General features: G+C 47.8%; 1 protein-coding gene across 3 annotated transcripts in view; it reads right to left on the bottom strand.

Moving 5' to 3' along the window:
- Positions 1-27,127, bottom strand: part of LOC138258879 (laminin subunit beta-2-like) — a 431,858-nt gene that overhangs the window by 306,293 nt on the left and 98,438 nt on the right. For all 3 annotated transcript variants that reach the window (XM_069206185.1, XM_069206187.1, XM_069206186.1), the window contains exon 5: positions 9,176-9,249. In XM_069206185.1, coding sequence (XP_069062286.1) covers positions 9,176-9,249 — 74 coding nt within the window. The remainder of the gene's footprint in view (positions 1-9,175; positions 9,250-27,127) is intronic.

Here is a 27,127-nt window from a genome sequence, read left to right as displayed (position 1 = left end):
CAATGCCAAATCTTTTGTGCTAAGAGACACAACTGTGTTGAGTGTGTGCCTCCCTGTTTGTTTAGGTAATACATTGTTGTCATGTTGTCTGTTTTGACAAGAATGTGTTTGTGGGCTATTAGTGGTTGAAATGCTTTTAGTGCTAGAAACACTGCTAGTAGTTTTAGTTGATTTATATGAAGTTGTTTTTGCTGAGTGTCCCATTGTCCCTGGATGCTGTGTTGGTTGAGGTGTGCTCCCCACCCTAGCATGGAAGCATCTGTTGTGATCACGTATTGAGGCACTGGGTCTTGGAAGGGTCGCCCTTGGTTTAAATTTACAGGATTCCACCATTGAAGCGAGGTGTGTGTTTGGCGGTCTATCAACACTAGATCTTGAAGTGGACCCTGTGCTTGTGTCCATTGTGTTGCTAGGCACTGTTGTAAGGGCTGCATGTGTAATCTTGCGTTTGGGACAATGGCTATGCATGAGGACATCATGCCTAGTAGTTTCATCACTAATTTTACCTGATACTTTTGGTTTGGGTGCATGCTTTGTATTACATTTTGGAATGCTTGTACCCTTTGTGGACTTGGAGTGGCAATCCCTTTTTTTGTGTTGATTGTTGCTCCTAAGTATTGTTGTATTTGACACGGTTGTAAGTGTGACTTTAGGTAGTTTATTGAGAACCCTAATTTGTGAAGGGTGTCTATGACGTATTTTGTGTGTTGAAGACACTGTTTCTGAGTGCTGGTTTTTATTAACCAATCGTCTAGATACGGGAACACGTGTATGTACTGTCTTCTGAAATGTGCTGCTACTACTGCAAGGCATTTTGTAAACACCCTTGGTGCTGTTGTTATCCCGAATGGTAACACTTTGAATTGGTAATGTACTCCTTGGATTACAAACCTTAAGTATTTCCTGTGCGAAGGATGTATGGGTATATGGAAGTACGCATCCTTTAGATCTAATGTTGACATGTAGTTTTGTTGTTTGAGCAAGGGGATCACATCTTTAAGTGTTACCATGAGAAAGTGATCTGATTTGATGTAAATATTTAGGGGGTCATTCCGACCTTGGCGGAAACCGCCATGCGCCCGCCAATGCGGCCGCACTCACCCGGCCCCCATTCCGACATTCCCGCTGGGCCGGCGGGAATGAGGACGCAACACAGAAGCCGGCTCCGAATGGAGTCGGCAGTGTTGCGGCCGTGCGACGGGTGCAGTTGCACCTGTCACGCTTTTCACTGTCTGCTAGGCAGACAGTGAAAAGCAGGCCGGGCCCTGTTAGGGGGCCCCTGCACTGCCCATGCCAGTGGCATGGGCAGTGCAGGGGACCCCAGGGGCCCCAGGACACCCCTTACCGCCTTCCTCTTCCTGGCGGTGAAAACCGCCAGAAACAGGCTGGCGGTAAGGGGGTCATAATCCCCAGGGCAGTGCTGGAAGCAGCGCTGCCCTGGCGGATTATCGCCGCCGGGGCAGAAATGGCGGAAAACCGCCAGCCCCGGCAGTCCGACCGTGGCTTTACCGCCGCGGTCAGAATGGGGAAAAAAGCACCGCCAGCCTGTTGGCGGTGCTTTCAGTCATACTAGCCCTGGCGGTCTCGGACCGCCAGGGTCAGAATGACCCCCTTAGTGTTCTGAGATCTAGAATGGGTCACAGAGTTTTGTCCTTTTTGGGTATTAGAAAATACAGGGAATAAACACCTGTTCCTTTCTGATGGTTGGGTACGAGTTCTATTGCCTCTTTTTGTAACAACGCTTGGACTTCTAGTTGTTATAGATCTAAGTGCTGTTTGGACATGTTGTGTGTTCTTGGAGGCACATTTGGTGGTAATTGTAGGAATTCTATGCAATAACCATGTTGGATAATGGCTAGGACCCACGAGTCTGTAGTTATTTCTTCCTAATTTTTGTAATAATCTGTGAGTCCCCCCCCCCCACTAGAGTTATGTGTTGGGGATTTGTGACATTGAAGTCACTGTTTAGTTTGTGGGGTCTTTGGGCTTTGGAATTTCCCTCTGGTTTTAGGGAACTGTCCACCTCTATATTGTCCCCGAAAGCCTCCTCTTTGATACTGGCCCTGGTATGTGGGTCTGGTTTGTGAGGTTGAGGGTTCTGTGCTTTGGGCTCGAAACCCCCCTCTAAAGTGTGGCTTTCTAAAGGTGCCTCTGCTCTGTGGGGAGTAGAGTGCGCCCATGGCTTTGGCCGTGTCAGTGTCCTTCTTTAGCTTCTCTATAGCTGTATCCACCTCCGGCCCAAACAACTGTTGTCCATTAAAAGGCATATTAAGCACAGCCTGTTGGATCTCTGGCTTAAATCCGGAGGTGCGGAGCCATGCGTGTCTCCGAATAGTGACCGCTGTATTTACAGTTCTGGCGGCTGTGTCCGCTGCGTCCATTGCCGATCGTATCTGGTTGTTGGAGATACTTTGGCCCTCCTCCACCACTTGCTGTGCACGCTTTTGAAACTCCTTGGGAAGATGTTCAATAAAATGCTGCATTTCATCCCAATGAGCCCTGTCATATCTTGCCAATAAAGCCTGTGAATTGACAATGCGCCATTGATTGGCTGCCTGTGCTGCAACTCTTTTCCCAGCTGCATCAAACTTTCGACTTTCTTTGTCGGGTGGTGGTGCATCCCCAGAAGTCTGTGAGTTTGCCCTTTTGCGTGCTGCGCCTAATACCACTGAGTCAGGTGTTAGTTGTTGCGTGATGTACACAGGGTCCGTAGGGGGAGGCTTGTACTTTTTTTCCATCCTAGGTGTAATGGCTCTGCATTTAACAAGGGTCTTGAAACACTTGTTTTGCGTGTTTTAACATCCCTGGTAACATCGGCAGACTCTGGTACTGGCTGTGTGTTGACCACAAAGTATTAAATAAAAAGTCATCCTCAATAGGTTCAGCGTGCAGTGCTACATTATGAAAAGTAGCTGCTCTGGACTCCACCGGCATGTAAGCAGTACTGTCTTCAGGTGGTGACGGTCTTGCCGGGTAGCAGTCTGGGCTATTGTCAGATACTGGTGCATCATATAGATCCCAAGCATCTGGGTCGTCCTGGGTCATCCCTGTGTGCGTTGGAGATTGCATCATAGGGGGTGTTGCAATTGGTGATAGTTGCGTTGAGTGCTGTGGCGATGGTTGTGGCGAAAAACGTGGTGGAGTTTTTTCTTTTGCCACCTTTGCTTTTGGCTGTTTCTCTGTGTCTTGGAAAGCAAGTTTCCTTTTCATTTTAATAGGGGCAAGAGTTCTTATTTTCCCTGTATCTTTTTGAATATGGAGCCTTCTTTGTGTATAGTCTGGCTCCCCCATCTCTAATTCGTGTCCAAATTTATGGCCTTGTAGTTGTGCTGAAAGGCCTTGTTCTTCGGAATAAGAACTTTGTTTTGGCTCCGATGCTGGGTGTTTCGGCACCAAAACTTTTTCCACAGTCTTTTTTGGCTCCGAAGCCACCTTTTTCGGTTTCGGGGTGCCGATCTCTCAGTGCCGACTTTGCTCGGAGCCAGTATCTCGGTGCCGAGTATACTCTGTGCCGGTATCTCGACCGGAGTCGGATGTCATCGACACGTGTGTGCCCTTTTTCGGTGCTGATGGTTGGTCACCGAGTTTACGGGTTAAGCCATGGCCTACCGGCGGTGGCGTCCCCTGGGCCTTCATGATTTTGGCGTGAGCTTTGGCCGGGGCAGGTTTACTCACGGTTTTCGCCAGCTGCTCACTTTCGGCCTCGTCCGAGTCGGCAATGGAGAAAGTCTCCTCTTCTTCGACGTCGTGGTGTCCAGACGGCGTCGATGCCATTTGAAGCCTTCGAGCTCTCCGGTCCCGTAGCGTCTTCTTCGACCGAAATGCCCGACAGGCCTCGCAAGTATCCTCTTTGTGTTCGGGGGACAAACACAAATTACAGACCAAATGCTGATCTGTGTAAGGATACTTATTGTGGCATTCGGGGCAGAAGCGGAATGGGGTCCGTTCCATGAGCCTTGAAGACGCACGCGGTCGGGCCGACCAGGCCCCGCCGGGGGATAGAAGCCCCGAAGGGCTACCGGAGCTCTTCTTTTATTCGGTGTCGATCTGCTATAACTAACCTGATACCGAACGCAAACAATACCGTCGAATTTTCCGAGATTTAACTAACTTTCCGAACCGAAACACGGAGTGAAGAGGAACACGTCCAAACCTGATGGCGGAAAGAAAACAATCTAAGATGGAGTTGATGCCCATGCACAATGGAGCCGAAAGGGGAGGAGTCCCTCGATCTCGTGACTCGAAAAGACTTCTTCGAAGAAAAACAACTTATAACACTCCGAGCCCAACACTAGATGGCGGGATATGCACAGCATGTGTATGTGCAGCTACACATGCCATCGAACATATATATATATATATATATATATATATATATATAGATATATATATATATATATATATATATATATATATATAACAAAGAAGATGTCCATGCAATGTAGATACATATTTAAAATATGTAGTACTACAACAGCTACAGGTTTCCAGGGAGGAGGGAGGGTGCATGTGAATCTGCAGCACTACATGCCACAAACAGATGTACACTGGCTAAGTGACATTTTCCGTTCAATGGTATGTGCAGTTCAGATACACATGCTGTGCACAGACTGAAGAGCAGTCCCTCTCCCAAGTAAGCAGTGGTAAGCCTGTAGGAGTTGAAGTAGTTTGAAACAGTGTTTTAAGCACTGCTTGACCAACATTTGCTTGTTGTCGAGATAACACATCCACACAGTAGTGTTTAGTAAAAGTGTGTGGTGTGGACCATGTAGCTGCTTTGCATATGTCTGCCATTGGTATATTTCCCAAGAAAGCCATTGAAGCTCCTTTCTTTCTAGTTGAATGTGCTTTAGGAGTTACAAATAGTTGTCTTTTAGCTTTAAAATAGCAAGTTTGAATACGCTTTAATATCCATCTGGCCAATCCTTGTTTGGAAATGGGATTACCTTAAAGAGGTTGTTGGAAAGCCACAAAAATGTGTTGAGATTTCCTAAAGTCTTTTGTTCTGTTTATATAATACATGAGAGCTCTTAAGATCAAGAGGGTGGAGAGCTCTTTCAGCAACTGAATCTGGCTGTGGAAAGAAGACTGGCAATCCCACTGACTGATTAATGTGAAATTGTGAAACGACTTTGGGTAAAAAATTTAGATTCGTCCTAAGTGCTATTTTGTGTTTGCGTACTTGGAAGAGGACTTCTTCCAGAGTGAATGCTTAAATTTCACTTACTCTTCTTAAGGAAGTAATTGCTACTAGGAAAGCAACCTTCCATGAGAGAAAATGAAGAGCGCAAGAATACATGGGTTCAAAAGGTGGACCCATAAGTCTTGTGAGCACAATTTTAAGATTCCATGCAGGAGCTAGTGGAACTGTAGGTGGAATAACTCTTTTAAGACCTTCCATAAAAGCTTTAATGACAGGAATTCTAAACAGAAAGGTATGTTGCCTGTTTTGGAGATAGGCTGATATTGCGATTAAATTAATTTTCTGGGATGAATATGCCAGTTTTGCTTTTGGTAAGTGAAGCTAATAACAAACAATATCATGTACTGATGCTTTAAGTGGATCAATGTTTTAGGTTGGCAGTAGTTTACAAAACGTTTCCATTTACTTGCGTAACACTGCCTGGTTGTCGGTTTACGTGCTTGTTTTAAGATGTCCGTACAGTCTGGTGGAAGCTGTAGATATCCACACTCTATGACCCCAGGAGCCAAATTGCCAGGTAGAGCATACTGGAATTGGGATGCCTGATCTTACCCTTGTTTCGAGTGAATAGGTCTGATAGTGCTTCCCCGCTATCACACACCTTAAGTACTCGCAGTGTGCTGAATGTATAGGAATGTGGAAGTAAGCATCCTTTAGGTCTATTGCTGTCATGTAATCTTGTTTTTGTAATAAGGGAATGACATCCTGTAGAGTGACCATGTGGAAATGTTCTGACAGGATATATTGATTTAGAGGTCGGAGATCTAGAATGGGTCTGAGTGCGCCATCCTTTTTTGGTATGAGGAACTATAGAGAATATACTCCTGCCCCTTGCTGACTGATGGGAACCATCTCTATTGCACCTTTGAGTAGAAGAGATGCTACCTCTTGTTCCACCAGGGCAATGTGTTCGAGAGAAAGCCGGTGTGATCCGGGTGGAATGTTTGGTGGAGTGGAGATTAGTTCTAGACAATACCCATTGCGGACAGTTGACAGTACCCATTGATCTGTTGTAATTTGTTGCAAGTGAGGATGGAAATATTGCCGTCTTCCTCCCACAGGAGATGTATGTGTCTGGGGGGTGCAGGGAAAGTCACTGCTTTAATGAGGTGGAGGCACCTCTTACGGCAGGAGATTTACCTCTGGATCTGAAATTGTGTCCTCTATAAGAGCCCCTGAAAGATCCCCTGGGATAATATTGTTGTCCCTGTTTTTGCTGGGACGTAGAGGCCTCTGAGACTTGTGGTTTAAAACCTCCTCTAAATTGAAGTTTGCGAAATGAGCCCTGAAAAGGTGTTGTTTAAAGGGCTCCCATGGCGTTTGCTGTTTCAGAGTCCTTTTTTAATTGTTCAATGGTTGTGTCCACTTCCGCTCTGAATAGCTGCTGCTTATTAAAAGGCCAGTTAAGGACCACTTGTTGTATTTCAGGCTTAAAGCCTGAGGACCTTAACCAAGCATGTCTTCTAAATGTGACACTAGTGTTTATGCCACTAGCTGCTGTATCAGCTGTGTCTAATGCTGGCCTGATCTGGTTATTGGCAATGGCGTGTCCGTCCTCCACTAACTGTTGTGCCCTTTTCTGGTGTTCCATTGGGAGGTATTGCAGGAACTCCTGCCTCTCATCCCAATGTGCTCAGTCATATCTAGCTAAAAGGGCTTGGGAATTGGCAATATGCCAGCGATTTGCAGCCTGAGTTGGCACCCTTTTGCCTGCTGCGTCAAATTTGCTGCTTTTTTTATCTTGGGGAGGAGTGTCCCCTGTGGACTGGCTGTTAGCACGTTTTCTGGCTGCACTGACTATAATGGAGTCTGGGGGTAACTGCTGGGAAATTAAAACTGGATCTGTTGGTGCCAGTTTATATTTCTTATCTATTCTAGGTGTTAACACCCTGGCCTTGTCTGGCTCTTTAACAATACCATCTGCGTGTTTGAGCGTACCAGGCAGCATTGACATATACTGGTATTGTTTGTGTGTTGAGGAAAGAGTGTTAAGAAGAAAATTCTCTTCCAATGGCTCAGAATGCATCTGCACACTAGGATAGGCGGCTGCCCCGGGAATGACCTGGTTATTTGCTGTGGTATCCTCGGTGGAGACGGTCTTGTAGGATACAAATCAGGATCCTTGGGTGGGATTGGGTCAGAGTCATACATGTCCCATGGATCCATGTTATAAATAACATCACCCATATAGTCCCCATGTGAAGAAGCATGAGATTGTGTGTGTGAAGTTGGTGGTGGTGGTGGAGAACAGGAAAGATAAGGCGAATGTGGTGGAGAAAGCTGAACAGTCTTTGGCTTTTCCTTGTGCTTAAATATTTTCGCCAGTGAAGGGTCAGCACCCAAACTCTCCTGGAATGCTTATTTCCTCTTTGTAACTGGAGGAGAAAAGACAATAATCTTTCCAGTCTCTTTCTGGATTTGAATCCTCCTTTGTTTCTGGTCCATGACCTCGGGAATGGGTCTAATGTCTGACTCATCCAGCTCCTGTTCTGAAGATGAAGCGTTTTTCTGCCTTTTAAAGAATGTTCCGAACGTTTGGCGGCAGTATGCTTCATACTGGCTAAAAAAGTGGTTTAGCAGTAGTGAAAGGTGTTTTGGGCTCCGAATATGGGCTTCGATGTCTCGGCTCCAAAGAGGAGTGTGGATGTTTCGGGTCCGATGTAGTTGGAAGCCGACTCGGTTCGGAAGTGGAAGCCTCCATCTTCCGGCTCAACGCCAAAACAGGTGTGGCAGTCTGTTGTTGAGGGTGAGTTTTGGCCTTCTCCGGCACCAAACCTGAGGGTTGGCTGATGATTTGATGTTTTCGGGTGGAACCATGGCTAGCAAGCAGTGGTGTACCCAAGGCCTTGTGTGGTCTTTTAGTTTGTTGGGTAGGGGCTGGTGTACTCATGTACTGCACCGCACGGAATGCCTGGCTGTCCTCCTCTGAATCTCAGAGTCAGAATCTCGAATGGAGAGTGCCGTCTGTGCTTGTTCTTCACCAAGGATGTCGGGCGTGAGCTCTGTGGATTTCGACATCATCTCCAACCGCCTTGCTCTCTGATCTTGTTATGTCTTCTTTGATGGAAAAGACTGACACGCCTCGCAGCTTTCTTCTCAGTGGTCTGGAGAAAGGCAGAGGTTACACACCGAATGCTGGTCGGTGTAGGGGAACTTGGCGCGGCCCCGAGGACAGAATCGGAATGTAGTCGATCCATGAGCTTGTGACGCAGTAGGCCCGAGAAGGGTAGGGGGTGCGAAAGGGTGTTTAATCGACCCCCGACGCTACAATCGGAGCGAGTGTAGTGGGAAACCGCGTTCGAAAACGATACTGACGGTAAGATAAAGGATAGAGAAGTTCAGATAGTACCGAACCGAAAGTACCGGAGAGGGAACACGTCCAAACCCGACGGCGGAAAGAAAACAATCTAACAAAGAAGGCGACGCCCATGCGCACTATCACCAAGAGGAGGAGTCACTCAATACCGTGACTCGGAAAAAAAGCTTCTTTGAACAAAAACAACTTGTAACACTCAGAGCCCAACACTAGATGGCGATATATGCACAGCATGTATATCTGCAGCTACACATGCCATTGAACATATATATGGAGAGAGAGAGAGAGAGAGAGAAAGGAGAGAGAGAGAGAGTTGTTCCATACTCGTCAAAGTGGACTTTTAAAACAAAATAAGAAAACTGTATTAATTGAAACATTCTTAAATATGATCACTTAAAATGTTATAAGTTAAATCTAAAAAAGACACTAGCCACACACAGGGATTTTATAGCCCCTTAATCAAGCAGCTGTGTATTGCAATGTTTCTTCCTAACACTAGAATGCATGTGATTAAACACAAATCCAAAATAAATCACTAATCAATGAGCCAATACTTTGCACAGTTTACCTTTCAGGTGAACAGCTTCAGTTGAACCAAGGAAAACAAGAGAGTTCAGAGACTTCACATCAACCTTTGACGTCATTTTTATCCTTACCTTAAACGTCATGATGAGATGGGTGAAGTGGAATTCGGCCTCCAGGTCCAGTTGGATGCTGACCTCCGAAACACCTGAAAGTGAACATAAGAGACGTCACAAGAGGCAAGGGCACCTTCTGGTACTAAGATAACTCAGAAGGTTTAGTGCCTGTTGCAAACACTGCAGGGGCAGCAGGTGAAAAGTATAAATCTCCACAGAGTTGACCCAATCTTCGCACTCTTAATACAATCATCGGCCATTTTTGGGGAGTTACTGGGACTTCCTCTGCAGTAGGTTACACACTGTTGTCCGTTTGCCCTCTTCTGGGGCTCCAGTCAGCAGGAGAGGTGGGTAAAAAAGCGCTGTGGGCTGAAAAGCGCTATACCATTGGCCTCCTCGAGTTCCATTGTCTCCTAGCGCCACCTAGCGCCAACCTGCTGTTATGATGTCAGTATCTACGTGGCAACGGTGAACATCTGACCTTTCTGTATCTTAACTCTCCACTCTGTGACAGGGTGGCTTCGAGGCGCTTCTGGCTATAGCGGGGCAGAAAAGAGGGATCTGTGTTTTTGAACTTGGGGAATGGCACTCTGGGTTTTGTCTAAACCCCAGTCCTGTAACCATTACCAGCTCCATTCTACCACCTTAAAAAGTGGGTGTTGGCGTAACTGTACAGGGGCGCCGAGGCCGCATCCTTGCACTGAAGATGGGACTGGGAGAATCGGACTGTGTTCCCAATTTGTGCCAATAGGAAACCTCCACTCTTCAAAATGACGATTCATATTATTTTTTAAAGTGTGGCTTTCAGACGACCACTGACGAAGAGCAGGGCCGGCTTTAGCACTGGTGGCCCCCGGTGCGACAACCTTTTGAGCCCTTCTGTGACATCCTCCTTGGATTCCCTCCCACCTAGCAAAGTGCCCTTCATAGCCCCTCTCTCACATACATTTTATTTGTTTTAAAGAGCTGGTCAAGGCTGGTTTTACTAACCCACTCAGCTATCCACATAAAATACAGATCTGTTCTTTGCAGCAGGCACATTAACCCTCCGTGCTACTTTATAGGGGTCAAAGCTGCCACTAGGCAAAACTCCCATCTCTCTCTCTCTAGCAGGAACATTAAACACAAGAGTTATCTGACAGTTTTATTGGTGCCTGAAAGCTGGGCGCAGAAGGAACCCCGCAGCAGGTGTATTTTAATCAGGAGTTATTGTTAAACACAGAACGCCCTGCCCCACCCTAATGTCAGCGCCCTGTGCGGCCGCACTGGTCGCACCGCCCTAAAGCCGGCCCGGATGAGGGTCCAGTTGTTTTGCCAAACCTTCTGAAAACATATTCAGGGCTATTCCAGTGCTGTGTAATCGACAGCGGGGACTGCAGGTTTTGTTAAAGTGTTTTTAAAACCCCATCAGCTTCTTTCCCAACAGAGGGCATCTGTTGTACGTCTACTTCTTTCAAGGTCTTAATCTGGAGGTCCGCGGTCGCACCCCCTAATTTCCTTCACTGGTGGTGGATTCACCCGTTACATGCTTGATTGATGGTGGCCACGGAAATGTGAGTGATGTGTGGAGTTTGTTAGATATTTTGCAAATAAAGGTTGTGTTTATGTTTCAAGCAACAGCCATAAAAAAGGTATTTTAATATCAAAGAGGCCCTCACATATGAAAAATGGGAGGGGGTGTCAGAGATTATGTGCAGTAATATTCGTGAGCTGCTGCTGTGGTACAATATTGAAAACACGTCAGTATCCTTGTATATAATATGTAAGCACATTAAGAATGTGGCCCAGTGCGCCTGGCACTGCCAGTGACCTGGCCAAAGAGGGCACGAAAGAGCTGAAACTGGATCATACATTTAAAGCTGTTCCAAACAAGGGCCCCCAAAATACCTTTGCCCAGAGCCCCCAAATCCTTAAAATGTCCCCGAGGGACAGGAAATCCGTCTGCTCCAGGGCTTCACCTGGTTAAAGCAGTGGAGACAGGACCAGACAATTACTGACAAACCACCCTACCTGCACCGGCTGTCCACCGCTTTGGGTGTGCCCTTTCTGGGGTCTTCGGTCATCTGCACCTCTAGGCACTGCCGGTGGCTCGCAGCTGCACCTCTAGGCACTGCGAGTGTCTCGCGGCTTCACCTCTAGGCACTGCCAGTGCCTCGTCGCTCCACCTCTAGGCACTGCGAGTGTCTTGTCGCTGCACCTCTAGGCACTGCCGGTGCCTCGCAGCTGCACCTCTAGGCACTGCCCCGCTAGCAACTGCCGGTGCCTCGCAGCTGCACCTCTACGCACTGCCGGTGGCTCGCAGCTGCACCTCTAGGCACTGCCAGTGCCTCGCAGCTGCACCTCTACGCACTGCCAGTGCCTCGCAGCTGCACCTCTACGCACTGCCGGTGGCTCGCAGCTGCACCTCTAGGCACTGCCGGTGGCTCGCAGCTGCACCTCTAGGCACTGGGAGTGTCTCGCGGCTTCACCTCTAGGCACTGCCAGTGCCTCGTCGCTCCACCTCTAGGCACTGCGAGTGTCTTGTCGCTGCACCTCTAGGCACTGCCGGTGCCTCGCAGCTGCACCTCTAGGCACTGGCAGTGTCTCGCGGCTTCACCTCTAGGCACTGCCAGTGCCTCGTCGCTCCACCTCTAGGCACTGCGAGTGTCTTGCGGCTTCACCTCTAGGCACTGCCAGTGCCTCGTCGCTCCACCTCTAGGCACTGCCAGTGCCTCGTCGCTCCACCTCTAGGCACTGCAAGTGCCTCTCAGCTGCACCTCCAGGCACTGCGAGTGTCCTGTGGATGGATGAGTACGCGTCCTCCGTCTCCCTGGCGTCCAGCTCAGAATCACCAAGTCTTTATGATGTCAGCGCTTACGTAGCAGTGTGAGCGCTTACGTCACAGTGTCGGCTCTTACGTAGCAGTGGTTGAAGGGCCCCGCCCCTCCTGCTAGTATCCTCCACTGAGGCGTGAGATCGCGTCCTCATCTTCTGTCTGTGTTGATAACGAGGGGGTCTGACCCTAGAATGCCCCCCCCCCCCCCCCCCCCAACAATCCTAGCGGCTATGATCGCCTCTTGGCGCTTTCATGCACTCCAGAGGATGAGGCGTTCCCGAGGGATGGTCAAGGGGGGCAGGTGGGCCTGGCCTCTGGTGCTTGCACTGAGGGGGTCCTGCAGACTGGGACAGGAGAGCCGGGGTATCTATCTCTCCCTTCTGACCCGCTCTGGCTCCCCACCCCTCAGAGCCCCCGAGTTGGAGCCCCCCATGACCGTGGCCTGGAAGCAAGTACTGAAAAAGAAGTGTGTGTGTGTGTGGGGGGGGGGGGGGGGTAACCAAGTTAGGCAGCATGCAAGTGACATCATGGCGCGTGACACCACAGTGCGTGACATCACTGCGCGTGACATCGCACGCAGCATCACAGGAAGTAGCGTTACAAGTGACCTCACAGGAAGTGACATCACAAGAGGTGGTATCAGATCTTAAGACCTCAAACATATCTTTAACAGGTGTACGATGAATACATTTGAGAGCATTGCAATATTTAACAAATTAGATTCTGTAGTCGGGCCAAAAAGGCAACGCACCCCGATGCAAAACCTGCGCCCCACAAAGAAACTGGCAACAAGGAGAAACTGGCAGTCTATCTGTCCGTTTAATTGGTTGCAAACTCTGAATTTTAAAATGTGGGGTTAAGGCACTTGCAACAGAGGTGTGTGTGCCAACTAAATCTCGGCAGTAATAGTGAGGATAAGATGACTCTGGAGGTTAAAGTATTTGCTGGAGACATCTGTGTTTTGTCTAGTCCCAGTTTTGAATCAAAGTAGCACAGATGGTTAATATGTCTCCTACAAAGCACACCATGTCACACACAGGTGACACATTTTTATTTTACGAAGGTAGGTAAGTGGGCCATTGCTGTTAACACGCAGCTCCTTTTGTTACTCGTAGTTCATAAATTGTAATCCTAATACAGCGCCTTGAGACCCTCACAGGTGAGTAGTGCGCTTTACAAATCCCTGATTGATTGACAGTGAGGTGTGAAGGACACGTGGCTCCTAAACCTTGTATCCCTCACTGTCTTGTGTAACACACCCTCTACATTGGTGTACACTCAGATGTGTGACCATATTAAGGCTGGATTACGACAGGGTGAGGCCAGGGCCCCGGTCCCATCACGGAGCACTACCTAAGAAAACGAATTAAGCCTTATTGGCAACTCTTCGGGGCGTTAACAAAGGTTAATGCCCTCTGCAGATGGTATTCGGAGACGTTAATTGCCCACCTCACAATTATGGGCGGGAGTGGAGGGTGACGGCACAAGTAGTGATGGGAGGGGCAATTAACAACTGTTAACTATCAACAGCATGGGGCAGTTATGGTATTAACACCCTTGGCCTAATCACATCGAACGCAGGCAGAGTCACTACATCTGCTCCTGCCTGCTGTGCGTCCCTCCGCCCTACAACGCACCCAGAGCAGGGGCAAATAACAGCAGTTAACGCCCGCTATCTACGAGCTCTGGACGGCTGAGCCAATCTCCGCATCACCTGCAAAGCCTTAGCTATTAAAAGGAGGATCACGACTTTACCAAGCCTTTGCAACTACTGTCGTGACAGGGACAGACATGTCAATCGGGCCACTGGTGCACGATAGGTCACAAATTATTGCGAGGCTGTTAGGGCTGGGGCAGGGTCAACAGAGCCTGAAAGGGGAACCTCCAGCTTGCACTTTTAGGTGAAGGCACCGGAGGTCTGCCTGATAAACCTGGCACCACGGGTATGCTGATGGGGTGTGGACTGTATACTGTACTCTGAAGTTCAGCTGTCATGAGAACTCCGGGGGAGGAAGGGGGGACATTATACAGTGGATGGAAGAGGAAAGCGCGTGCGCACTGGGACCACAAGGGCGCACATCCTGGCCCCGGGCCCGGGGGAGCCCCCCAGTGCCTTTCCGTTCCTGATGGAAAGTCCAGGCAGAGAGCTCCAATCAGTGCTGCTGACAGCACCGACTTCACAGAAGGAAAAACACACAGGGCCAGAAATAGCCAAACATGGCTCACTGAGGCCATTTGATCATTTTTTATTAAATGAGTCAGTGTTTCCTGTAGAATGTTCCACGTGGGACCAGTGGGAAGATGAAACCTTGAAGATAATTGATTCTTCCGGCCTCATCCCATGGCCCCCTCCAGCCTCACCCCGTGACCCCTCGACGCATCCTTTGTAAGGACAGCTGTGTGGCTGAGGTGAGGTGCGCCCCTCCCTTGGTGAGTGGAGAGGCTGCCAATCCCCACCTCTCGCCTTTTATAAGGGAGCCGTCGCGCCCAGAGTCCTTTTAAGGCATGGGCAAACTGTGCCCTGGCCCAGGGCGGGCCCTGGCCTTTCAGGGGGCACTAAATAGAGGCAGCTCTGTTTTGCAGAGTCTTGACCTGATGGCCTTGAATAATTCTTAAACAGATTGTTTTAAATCACATTTTCCTTAAATTTATTTTTAATGTGGCTGAATTGTGAGAATCTAGACATTTTGCAGAGAAACGTGTTTATGTTACATGCAACATCCAACATTTTTTTGTTTTGGATGAAAATAGGATTTCATATATGAGAGGGTGTCCCAGGTGATTTGCAGTAATATTAGTGAGCTGCTGCTGTGTTACAATATTGAAAACACACATCACTGTCCCTGAATATTAGATGTGAACACATTCAGAATATGGCCCAGTGTCTTGTGCACTGTCAGTGACCTGGCCAAAGAGGGCACGAGAGAGCTGAAACTGAATCATAAATTCAAAGGTGTTCCAAAGAGGGCCCCCCAAAATACGTTCGGCCCGGGGCCACAAAAATCCTTAAGATGTCCCTGCTCACGCCAGAAGCGGAAGGAAAGCTGACGTGTAGCTGCAAAATGGCTTTGTACATCAAGCTCATACAATATTCACACTGCTTTGTCATACTGAAGACACAGTTAATATTGGAGAATAAGGCCCAAATTTATACTTTGTGATGCAAACCTGCGCTAGCGCAGGTTTGCGTCAAAAAGTTTAACGCTAGCTACTGCCATTCCTATGAGCCAGCCGGGCGTCATATTTAAGAAATGATGCTAGCTCGAGCTAAGGCCCGGTTAGCGTCAAAATAAATGACGCTAACCGGGTAGGGGAGGCGTAGGGGAGACTGGAGGTTGTGCGTCAAAGAATGGCGCTAGTCAGGTTAGCATAAAAAAATGACTCTAACCTGGCTAGCATCATTTTTTGACGCATATCCCCCATGGACATGACTCCTGTCTTAATAAAGACAGGAGTCATGCCCTCCTGCCCAATGGCCATGCCCAGGGGACATATGTCACCTGGGCATGGCCATTGGGCACAGTGCCATGTAGGGGGCCCAAGTTAGGCCCCCCATGGCACCTCCCCCCAAAAAAATGAAAATACTTACCTGGGATGGGTCCCTCCATCCTTAGGTGTCCTCCAGGGGTGGGTGGGGGTGTCCCTGGGTGCAGGGAAGAGCACCTGTGGACTGCTTCCATGGTTAGAGATCATGGAAATGAGCCCACAGGTCGCCTAACGCCTGCCCTGACCCAGGCGTTAAAAAATGGTGCTAAACAGGCTTAGCGCCATTTTTTAAGGCCCTCCTCCTCCTGTGCGTCATTTTTGCGTGGGAGGATAAATAAGGCGCAAATGCCTTCAAGTCATTTTTTGCATGGGAACACTTACCTTGCATCTCATTGGCACAAGGTAGGTTTCCACGTCCCAAAAAGTATACATATGGAGTTAAGTTTGCGCCGGATTTGCGTGAAAAAATGATGCAAATCCGGCGCAAACAGAGTATAAATATGCCCTTAAGTGTTTTAACATATGGATAACATAAGAAGAGACTGATGGTACTGAGGACACTGTTCTCGTTAATGCAGCAGAATATCCCAATATGTAAAGGCAGTGTCATTGGACACCGATAAGGCCTTTGACTGCTTAAATTGGTCTAGTATCGCCTAAATCCATTGTTTTTTTGCTCATCATGCCACCTCAGTTTGGACCCAGCCATATGCAAATCAATCTTGACTCTGCTCTCCCTGGCACCAGTCCAGCCTGAACTACCAGGCCAGGTCCTCCCTAGACCCGAAACAAGCATCCTGGGACCGGTTTCAGGGTATCAGCCCTCATCAGCCAGGCTAGCTTGGATCCAAGTGGCACAGTGAGCCCAGGACCCACGATGGACGGATTGCTGAACAAATCAAACATTCACCTCAGTCACAGATCTGGGCAAGAATCCATCGTTCTTTTGCTCACCATGCCACCCCAGTTGGAACCCAGCCATATGCAAATCAGTCTTGACCCTGCTCTCCATGGGAACAGTCCAGCCCGAACTGCCAGAACAGGTCCTCTCTGGACCAGAAACAAGCATCCTGGAACCAGCTTCAGGGTCTCACCCCTCATCAGCCAGGCTAGCTTGAATCCAGTGGCACAGTGAGCAAGGGACCCACATATGGGCATACCCTGGCACACTTAGGGTGAGAAACGCAAACAGAACAGAGGATGGAGGGAATGCTGAACAAATCAAACATTCACCCCAGTCACAGATCTGGGCCTAAATCCATCGTTCTTTTGCCCACCATGCCATCCCAGTTTGAACCCAGCCATATGCAAATCAGTCTTGACCCTGCTCCCCATGGGAACAGTCCAGCCCAAACTGCCAGGCGAGGTCCTCCTGAGACTGGAAACAAGCATCCTGGGACCAGTTTTTTTTTTTTTTTTAGTTTCAAAAACCTTTATTAAGTGCTTAAAGTAGGCGATACATAGGTTTTTAAAGAGTGGTACCTCTTCCCTTAGGAAGGGCAGTCCACTTCAACTTTGTTTCAAACATACATTACCAATAATGTTGATTTACATGTGAAAGTAGTAGTAAAAGGGGGAGGGTTGTTTCTTGGGGCAGTGTGAGGAGTTCAGTGGGAGAGAGGGGTTAGGATTTAAAGTTCCTCCTTCTCACTCTCCTTGTTGTCCTTGTCTGTGTAATCTCTCAGCAGGTTGAGTACCATTCTGCGGCACGCTTCCCTGCTCACCACCTCCCCGTTGGTCACCAGTCGGGTTCTGGCATACAGGAGGATGTCCTTTACGCAGCAGAGGATTCTCCAGCATCCTTGGATAGCCTCCACTGAGTGTGTCTTTGGAAACAGCCCATACAGCATAGAGTGATGTGATGTTTGGGTATGGGATGTGGGCTTCCATTTCTTGTCTTACAGTCTCTGGGCAAAAGGGCAGGCCCAGAACAGATCGTTCAGGCCCCTGCTGTGCATGAATGACCGAACTGGTAGTGCCCCTTTCACAGCCATCCATGCAATGTCTTTGTGTCTGTTGGTCAGGGATGGGGAGGATACATTTTCCCACCCCTCATCAGCCACACTAGCTTGAATCCAGAGCCACAGTGAGTTCAGGACCTGCGTCTGGCCATACCCGGCACACTTAGGGCGACAAATGCAAAAAGAACAGATGATGGATGGAATGCTGAACCAATCAAACATTCACCCTCAGTCACAGATCTGGGCCTAACTCCATTGTGTTTTTGCTTGCCATGCCATTCCAGTTTGGACCCAGCCATATGCAAATCAGTCTTGACGGACTACAGACATAAATTAACTCATTTTAAATATCCAGACGGAATATACTGCACACCTGTCTTGTTAACAGATTTGATGCCAGAGTTAGCCTTGAATGCTGTCGTTTTCATTCCACACAGGTTGATTTTCTCGATTTAGCATGGTCATGTCCAAGCACACATGCATTCTGGAATGCTGCCAACAAGTGGCGAGTGTAACGAATGAAATTACACAGCCCAATGCTGAGTTAAACCCATTAAGGGTACTTATCGGATATTCTTCAGCGGTAGCTTTCTCCCACAAGAAGACTCACCGCACTGTTATTACAAGGGGAGCCACGACCTGCTTTAGGAGCCTCTCAGTACTAAGTGAGAGACATTACTGCAAGATGCGGCCCACGACGAGAACTCTGCTGAGACATCTGCAGAAATTCAACCCATAGACTGAAATATAGATGGACCCTTCAAGAAGTTAAACCGAGAATCAACCAAAGGGTGTATCGTAAGTGTGTGGACAGTGAAAGTCATTATTTTTCACAGGTCCATATATGTGCCAGTGTGGAGATCAGGTTTGGCTTTAAAGCAGTGCGACCGGTGCAGCTGCACCTGGTGCTGACGTTGGTGGGGGCGCTGCAGTGCTTAATTTGTAAATAAAAACGTGCCGGTGCCCAAAGCCCTCCTCTTAAACACACGACTCCTGCAATTAAATGTGCGAGCACTGAATTCTGAGGCGGCGTAATCCTGAAGCCATCTCGGTCCTCTTTAATCCATTTACAGACACTCCCTGCCCCTTCAGCTCACTCTTGCAACTTTCTACTTTCTCCCTTTGTGACGCTTTTTCGTTTTTCCCTTCTTCCGTCTTTCCCATATGTGCCTTTTGCCCGCAGTAAATGCTTGAGACAGAAGAATAAGCCCCGTGCCGGTGCTCAGCACCAGAAACAACAAGCACAAATTAGGCACTGGGACGCTAAGTTGAAAAATAACTTATTGGTTTAAAAGCATGTGAACTTCCTTGTGTGTGCAGCAGTTTTCAGGCACAAATAAAAATGTCAAGATAATTCTGGTGATTAATGTTCCTAAGGGTGAGAGACTGGAGTTTTGTCCAGTGGCAGTATTGACTCATCATAAAGTAGCGCAGAGGATTAATGTGCCTGCTGCAAAGAACCTGCACCATGCTGATCACAGGATTTTGTGGGAGTGAGCTATGAAAAGCGCTATAAAAAAATGAAATGTATGTCAGAGAGGGACTATGGAGAGATGAGGGACGCTGCTCGACGGTGGTAGTGAGGGAATTCATGGAGACGGTCTTTGGAGGAGTTGCCAAAAGCGGATGACGCGCCAGTCGCCACCGGCACTGGTGGAGGTATCTGAAATTGGTCATTCGAAGCTACTTGCTTCCAACTTGTTGATTACGGTGAGGGAAGAGAGAGTCTGTATACAAGGATGGAGAGCAGGGCTGACTCGCTGACATCTGTAATATCAAAATCCTGTAGGCTTATAGATATACTGTCTAAATGGCTAAATAACTCATATCTTATTGCTCCGTAAAATCGTACTGTTAGTACATATTTAATCTGAAACTTAAATAAAGTTTCAAAAACAAACACAAAAAATGTCTGGGGCGGGAGGATCCCCCTAGGATAGCACTCGGGCTCCCAAGTCAATGTGCCAATGCTCAAAGGGCGAGCAGAGTGGCCAGAGGTGACTTCAGCGATGCGGACAGGTGATTCCAATGTACAGAAGTTCTTTAACTCTTTTACATTTTTTTAAAAATATGTACATTGTGTGAAGATGATCAAAATGCTTTTAATGCTATTCTTTGGTTAATAAATACTGCCTGAGAAGTTATTTCTCAAAAGCAAAATCTGTTTCTCTCAGGCCAAAAACTTTACCTTTGTCTGTTGGAGGTTGCTCGTAATTCGAGCCTGGGAGGGTTTTGTGTTTTTATTACAGAGACCGGGGCCTCAGTGCTGTCCCCTACCTGTCCTCCATGCACTCACTAGATAACTCCATCACTGGGCAGGTGAGCCCCAAGAAAGGTCACTGGCGGTCTATCACATCCTTTGAGGACACAGAACAGAATGCCAGGGAATCTCCAGCTTTGCAGCCATGTACACGGTGTCCCAAATGAACACCCTCCACTCAGGTCGTATACATGTAAACCACACACACATGTACACAGGTATTTCACCGAAATACAGCGCTAGACCGGAATTTGCAATCAGCCCAGGAAAACATGTTAAAACCAACCCCTCACTGCAGGAGGCTGGGGTTACGATGTGCTATCAAACAGGTGTTCTGCTAGGAATACCTCAGATGGGAAAAAGTTTTTTTAAAAACAAGTTATGCTAATGGGTACCATAACTTGTTTTAAAAAATATTTTTCCCATCTGAGGAATTCCTAGCAGAACACCTGTTTGATAGTATAACATATTACCCTTAGTCTATGGATTATAGGGTGCCCCTGCGTGAGACGGGATTACATTGTGGTCACAGATGCATGGTTAGGTCATGATGGCAACCCATCTAGCTCTGAAAGCACCAAGCTAGTCTGCAGCCCACTGGGAAAATGCCAGAGAGGCAGAATGGGTGGTCTGCCCCGCCAAGATAAGCGAGGACCCCAGTTACAGGTGAATCAAGAGCCCGTTGCAGAGGAGAGGCAGAGGGGGCCCTCCTCACCAGGGGGCATATTTACAAGCCCCACGCGCCATTGCAGAGTGTAGACCCGTATCTATGAGGCCATGCAAAGTCGGAGTACGGAGTAACGTAACGGAGCGCAAGTCACTGCATTGCCTTTCTCTGCATCAGGGAGGCGTTGCTGTGGGTTTCCCCACACAACACCCATGGGTTTTTATGCCTTCCCAGTCTATGTAAATCTCGGAATGCGTCAAAACCATACGCCTCCGCAGGGGAAGGGCAACAAGAAGAAATATCTTTATTTCTCCTTGTTTAAGAGGAAAACGGCTCCACAGATTATTTTTGTGCAGGAGGGTGCACCTTCCTGCACAAAAATAATCCTGCCAGCAATGCAGACGAGCCTGCATTGGCACTAGCCAGCCAAAAGGGCACCGGTACGGGGGGGACAGGACAGAAATGCATCGTATTTTGTAAATTTGATGCATTTCTGCCCTTTCCCTGTGGTGCTGGGTAGCGCTGCAAGGCTATTTGTTGCACCGCCCTGTACCACTGTCTTGTAAATATGTGCCTAGGCGTGCAGCTAAGAAGAGTCCTGTACCCTTGAACTGTTATCTACCAGACCACCAGTCACCTCACAACTCGGCAGGGTGGGCAAGAACCACCTTGGCCATACTTGGAGGTACGTTCATGGGATGCCGCCTTTCAGCAAATGAACCCATTTATTAGAAGAAAATCAGTTGGATTTTTAAAAGGCTTTAATATGACAGAGGGTTTAAGTACTTGGCCAGCGTGTTAATTTGGAGACTGAGCACAGCTTGGTGTGAAGACAGACATGAAAGGTGTGGGGCAGGTAGGCGTGGTGCCTTACCCAGTCTTAGATTCTCTGTGGCTTATTAACAAGCCCCGTGGCGCGGGGCAGCACAGCCTGCTTCTATGTGTGTGGTGTAAATGCAGCACACATAGAAAGAGAAAAAAACGATAAGAAACAAAGATATTTCTCCTTGTGCGTACAATGAAGAGGTGTAAGTTTCTGACGCATTCCCAGGTTTACAGCGTCTTGTAAATCTGGGGCTGCGTCAAAATCTATGGGTGTTGTGTGGGAAAACCCACCGCAACGACCATGGAACACCTCCCTGATGCAGTGTAAGGCAACGCAGCTACCTCATCTACAACTACGATAAACAATGTAAAGTGGCTTTACGTGGCTTTGTAGATATTGGCCTGCACTATGTGCTGCCGGAGTGTCCCAAAATGTGACGCACGGGGGGGGCGCACAAACCCCTATGTTTTTCAACACAGAATGGCGCACAGGTAAAAGATTGCTTTCGACCACAAACAACTGGTTCAGGAGAGGGAATGTGTCGCTTTTTATTTGTGATCAAACGCTAGTGTTCCAGTCCACGCAGCTAACAGCATTGCCTGTGTTTGTGACCTAAATATCTCAAAATAACTCAACAATCAAAGACATTATCCCATAACAAAGATGGCCGCTCTCTTCGCCTGACAGTCTGGGATTGGTGGGTTGACCCGCAGGTCGACATTTCCGGCCCCCAGGGACATCTGTGTTCACCTCTGCCCTCTTCTGGGGCTGTCCAACCATCCAGCCAACTGGGTCAACCAAGTGGTAGGAAATGCCTTGTCTGAGGCTCAGGATTCCCCGGGGGGGGGTGAAATATTGCCTTGAGAGACTGCAGTACCACACTGGGCCAATTATTCACTCATACATCAGCAGACCACAGAGTTTTTGAGTTCAGTTTTGTGGTGATCAGTTCAGATTTGCAGAGCTACAGACTTTGGAGCTGGGGAACCAGGTTCGAGTCTCGGCGTCGGCTGAACATCCTGTGATTCTGGGCAAATCGCTCAGTGTCCCCGTGCTAGCAAATCTGAATGTGTCCTTGTGTAACGTAACTGATGTTTGTGTAAAGCGCTCCGATACCTTCGGGTCCAGTTTGCGCTATATAAAAACTGCAAAAACAGCCTAACTTTGTTCACAAACTTCCACGAATAGTGTGATATTAAAGTGGTGCAACTCCCTCGAAAGTGACATTTAAATGTTGCGCGTTGATGCCAAATTACTGGCCAGTGTTCAGCTGAACACATTTTGTAAAAACATTAAATAAAAAATAACACACTTCACAGAACACGGTTTACTAGCAGCATATCCAGATAGATGATGGAATTCCCTTTCTAATGAGCTATCATCGTGGGTACATTTTGTGTGGGCGCTTCTCGGCAGAGACCAGCTGGCCCCAGGCACGCCCCCCTCCGGCCTCACGTGTGGCTGCTGCTGGACCTGGCATCCCGGGGGGCCTGGAGGGCTAGGGCGGTGTCACGTAGCGGAAGGGCGACCCCCAGCAAGGGCGAGAACTAGAATAGAACCCGCCACGAGCTGCTGTAAAGGTCACGGGAAGGAAATAGCAGGAGGAGAGGATGTAAGAGTGCTGAGTGCCAAGAGGTGGGCGCCAAGGCGCACGGGGTGTGGGCAGGGCCCTGGCAGGGATGAGGAAGTGCGCGAGACATCTGGTAAGTGAAGCTAGACTCGAAGGTAAATGTCAGCAACGCAGAGAGATTTTAAGGCCTGGGCAAAGTGGGCTCTTGCCCGGGGCCCCAGCCTTTCAGGGGCCCCTGATAGAGCCAGCTCTGTTCTGCAGAGTCTAACCCTGATGACCTTGAAAAATTCTTTAACAGATTGTTTTAAATACCGTTTTCCTTTAATTTGGTTTTGGTTTGGACGTGTGAGAGTCTAATATAGGCATTTTGCAGAGAAATGTTGTGTTTAGGTTTTCCTGCACCATCCATGAAAAAAGGTTCCTTTAAGCTCAAAACAGAACCTCATATATGAGAAATGGGGGATTTCACAGAGATTATGTGCAGTAATATTAGTAAACTGCTGCTGTGTTACAATATTAAAAAAGCACACTTCACTATACATGAATATTAGATATAAAAACATTAAAAATTTGGCGCAGTATGTCTGTGCATTGTCAGTGACCTGGCCAAAGAGGGTAGGAAACAGCTGAAATTAGATCATAAATTCAAAGCTGCTCCAAACAGGGGACCACAAAATATGTCTGACCAGGGCCCCCAAAATCCGTAAGATGGCCCCGAGTGTCAAACACAACATTTTCTGCCTGGAAATATGGCACGTGAACATGTAGCATATGTAGAACACGTGACGGTCAGCCTTGTATTATATTCATATAACACACATCAGAATGTTATTTTCCTATAAAGTCCTCACTGTCTCCGCAGAAAACACCATGGGTCGCCTGCGAGTGCAGATGTCTAGTGCTGTCAAACTGTCCCCTCAGGCACTACAGATGCAGAGCCCTGAAAATATTTGCTATGTAAATCAAACCTCAAATGTGACGACCGTCTCTTCAATTAAAAAAAAGTGTATTTCTTTAACACATGGAAGCTATGACACTAATTGGGAAAATTACTTAAGTACTAATTAAACATGATATTTTTGTACAACTGCAAGTCTGGACTCACAAAAGTTCTTTCATACGCGATAACGAAGAACAAAAATTGATGAAATAAAACATTTGCCTAAGATAAAACAATTTCAGCGAGGAAGCCGAGATTTGTCCGTGTGTTCTGGTTGTACTTTGTACAAATCAGCCAAATAAGAGGTCATCTATTTGTCAAATAGCCCCGCCATGCAGAGGTGTTATCAATGATGTTATTTCAGATGTTGTGGTGATGTTGTCAATGATGTACTAGAACATGTCATGACTGACGTGATCTATGAGGTAAGCAGTGCATGGCAAGAACGTGAGTTATAGTTACTTCGGGGCACGAGTTATAATACTTGGGATTACTATACCTGGTGAATTTCAGTGATTTTGCTGAATTAAAACAGTATGTTTTAACTAACATTTTTGCTTAACATTCCCCTAACCTTTGGTTTTTCAGCGAATTTCTAAGTTTTTTAAAAATATAAAGTAATGTATTAATACAATTTCTAACTATAACATCACTTTAACCTTTGTTTTTTTCAGTGAATTTAGTGATATGTAGATTGCTATGTCTAGCATGGAGATGCAACCAACCCACCTGCCTGCACCCAAACCCAGCCACATACAGCCTTCAGCTGTTCATAGTGGGGGGCTGGCCGCAGGTCCTGCACCCAACCCCCCGCTTGCGTCCAAACCCTGCTATACATGGCCTTGAGCCATCCGTGAAGTGCAATTGTCCGCAGGTGCTTGCCTGCGGCCAGGTCCTACATCCAACCTCTCGCTGCCACGAGCGGCTGGCTATGTCATGTAACAATAGAAAGGTGTAATTTTAAGTAAGGCAGACCACCTGGCTTTATCAAGGCGTCAAAATGAAAAAAGCGGTGGATCTATTGGCTTTATCAAGGAGCCAGCACATATATAACCTGGGCCACCCCCAAGCTAGATTTTGTTAGGGCTGTGGGGGGAGCTCCAGGCTACGAAGGCCCCTGCTGGATCCCCTAGTGGGAGCCGGACATTTAAAACATTTTTGGTGTGTGCCCCGATGCCCACCTGGGGCACCCACAATCCTGGCTTTGTTGGTGGCTGCGAGGGGAGCCCCAACACACCCAGAGATCCAGCCAGCTCCCCTGCCAGCATCATACTAGATGCTGGCGGGAGCCCGCACCCTTCCTTTGCTCCGCCTACGTGGGAGCTGCATTTTTTACTGCTCCTGCTGGGGTGAGCAAAGTTCTGTTTTAGGCTTGGGAGAGTGCGGGCAGGGTATGCCTGTAGTGTCCAGGGCAGAAAAAGCAGTGTCCCAGGGGATGGGGTCCCTGCTTGACACATCATCCTGAAACTTTCCCCAAAGCAGCTGAGGTGGAAGAACCTTTTTTGGAAAGTTTTCTGAAGATTCATCAAACACGCCAAAGTTATAAGCAAACCAAAAAAAACTGCTTTTCCTTGGACACATGGTCCTAACTAAAACTGTGGTGGGACGTAGTGGTATGTTACATGAGTAAAATATGAAAGTGGGCTCTTTGTTGTGAAGGATGTGATCCCCTCACAAGTAATAACTCCACAGCATTTAGTCTACTGGTAACCAAGTACCCTGTAGTAGCACTTGACTCTCTAAGGTTAGCGAGTCAGATCAATCCATGGCCTACTCAGGGGAGGTAGTGTGGGCTAGTACCCCAGCTTGCAGGCACACAACAAACAACACTCAGTAAACTACAGTCCAGTCCATGCTTTACCTATAAGAAGGAAAATATTTTATTACACAGGCACTACGTAATGGTGCGCATCCTTTTACAAATAAGTACAAGTAGGTAGGTGAAAAGACCTATGTGACACCATCAGTCATCACACCTAGCGAGCTCTGAACCCTAAGACCATGATAACCCCATTTACACCAGACATAATGTAAGCAAATGTAGTTATTGAAAGGTAGGCCTGTGGGTTTTGTCAGGGTGTCACCACATTCGTACAAGAAGAAACATATTGTAACAGACCTCTGCAATACTATCAGAACTGGTAGAGATGGCATCACCTTACAGTGACAATCATTAGGACATGTAAAGACTCACTGTTCACCTGGTGATAGTCAATAAAATATTCCTATAGCCTTACTCACAAAATATAAAGTATGAGGTCAATCTTGTCATTGTCAATTAAACATTACACTTTCAATAAATATGAACATAAGTTCTTCTATTCTTAACATGCTGCAAGTACAGCCTTAGGACCTACCAACAGGGGGCTCCACACGGCTCTCTGCACAAAAGTCCAAGCTCCAGGAAGGCTTGAAACAGACACAAACTTCTCCTGGGGTCATAAATGTGACCCCCTGAGAGAATTAGGGCAGAAGATGATACCTCTTTATGTGGGCTCCTATGGGGACTGCTGAATTCCTGGCAGCCCCACAAACACTCTACTTGACTTTGGGTGTGCTCCTGCCCTTTCGGGGCACCAAGGGGAGCAAATATCCAAATCTTGTAGGCCCTCACAAGGGCTTATGGGGCACTCCATTCCCAATGCCTACGTATTTTATATGCAGCCTCAAAGCAACAAGGCCCGACAGTCCAGCTTGGGCCATCCACATCCAATATTTCCAGTGGAAGCCGCTGACTCTTCATAGAAGTGAAAGAGTTCTTCCTGCCTGCAGTCAGCGCAGGTGGGAGACTTGACGCTGTTTCCCATGGCTCTGCCACCACCCTGACAGGAGCAAGGTGGGATGCATGGAGCATCCGTCCTGATCGCTTCGTTCTGGGTCGCTAGGCTGATGGGTCACAGGGATAGACAGGAAAAGGATGTGCTGGTGCTCATTTCGTCCTTCGTTGCATCGGCTGTTGGGGAGATGTTGCACCCCAGGAGCAAGTGGACTTGTGTGGAGGGTCCTCCACGCAAGCCCCCTCCATGTTTTTGATTCCTTTCTTGCGCTGCCCCTACGGCCTTGGCCCTGCTCAAAGGTTGAGGAACCATCATGAAGCGAATCGTTACACGCACCTGTCTCCCAGGGGACAAAGCTTCTTTTGCCACTTTCTCTGACCCCCCCCTTCAGCTTTTGGAGGCTTTTGGTGTCCTTTTGTTCCTGGTGGCCCTCTCTAGCCAGCAGGAGAGAGACTTCAGGCCTTTTGGCCCCCCACATAGCTCCGGGAAACAGTGTGTGTCCATCTTGCCCCTTGATATGGCCTTTCGTTATTTTCCAGAAGTAAAAATGTCACAACATATTCTTCTTGTTTTCACAGACATTGTCATGTCCTGCATGTTGCAAAAGGTTACGTCCACAGAGGTGGTAGAAAAGTCTTTCCTCCCAGAATGAAAAGCTTATAAAAAAC

The sequence above is a fragment of the Pleurodeles waltl genome, chromosome 9, assembly GCF_031143425.1.
Source record: "Pleurodeles waltl isolate 20211129_DDA chromosome 9, aPleWal1.hap1.20221129, whole genome shotgun sequence".
Taxonomy (NCBI): Eukaryota; Metazoa; Chordata; class Amphibia; order Caudata; family Salamandridae; genus Pleurodeles; species Pleurodeles waltl.
The sequence above is the reverse complement of the archived record's forward strand: the minus strand, read 5'-3'. Positions and strand labels throughout refer to the sequence as shown.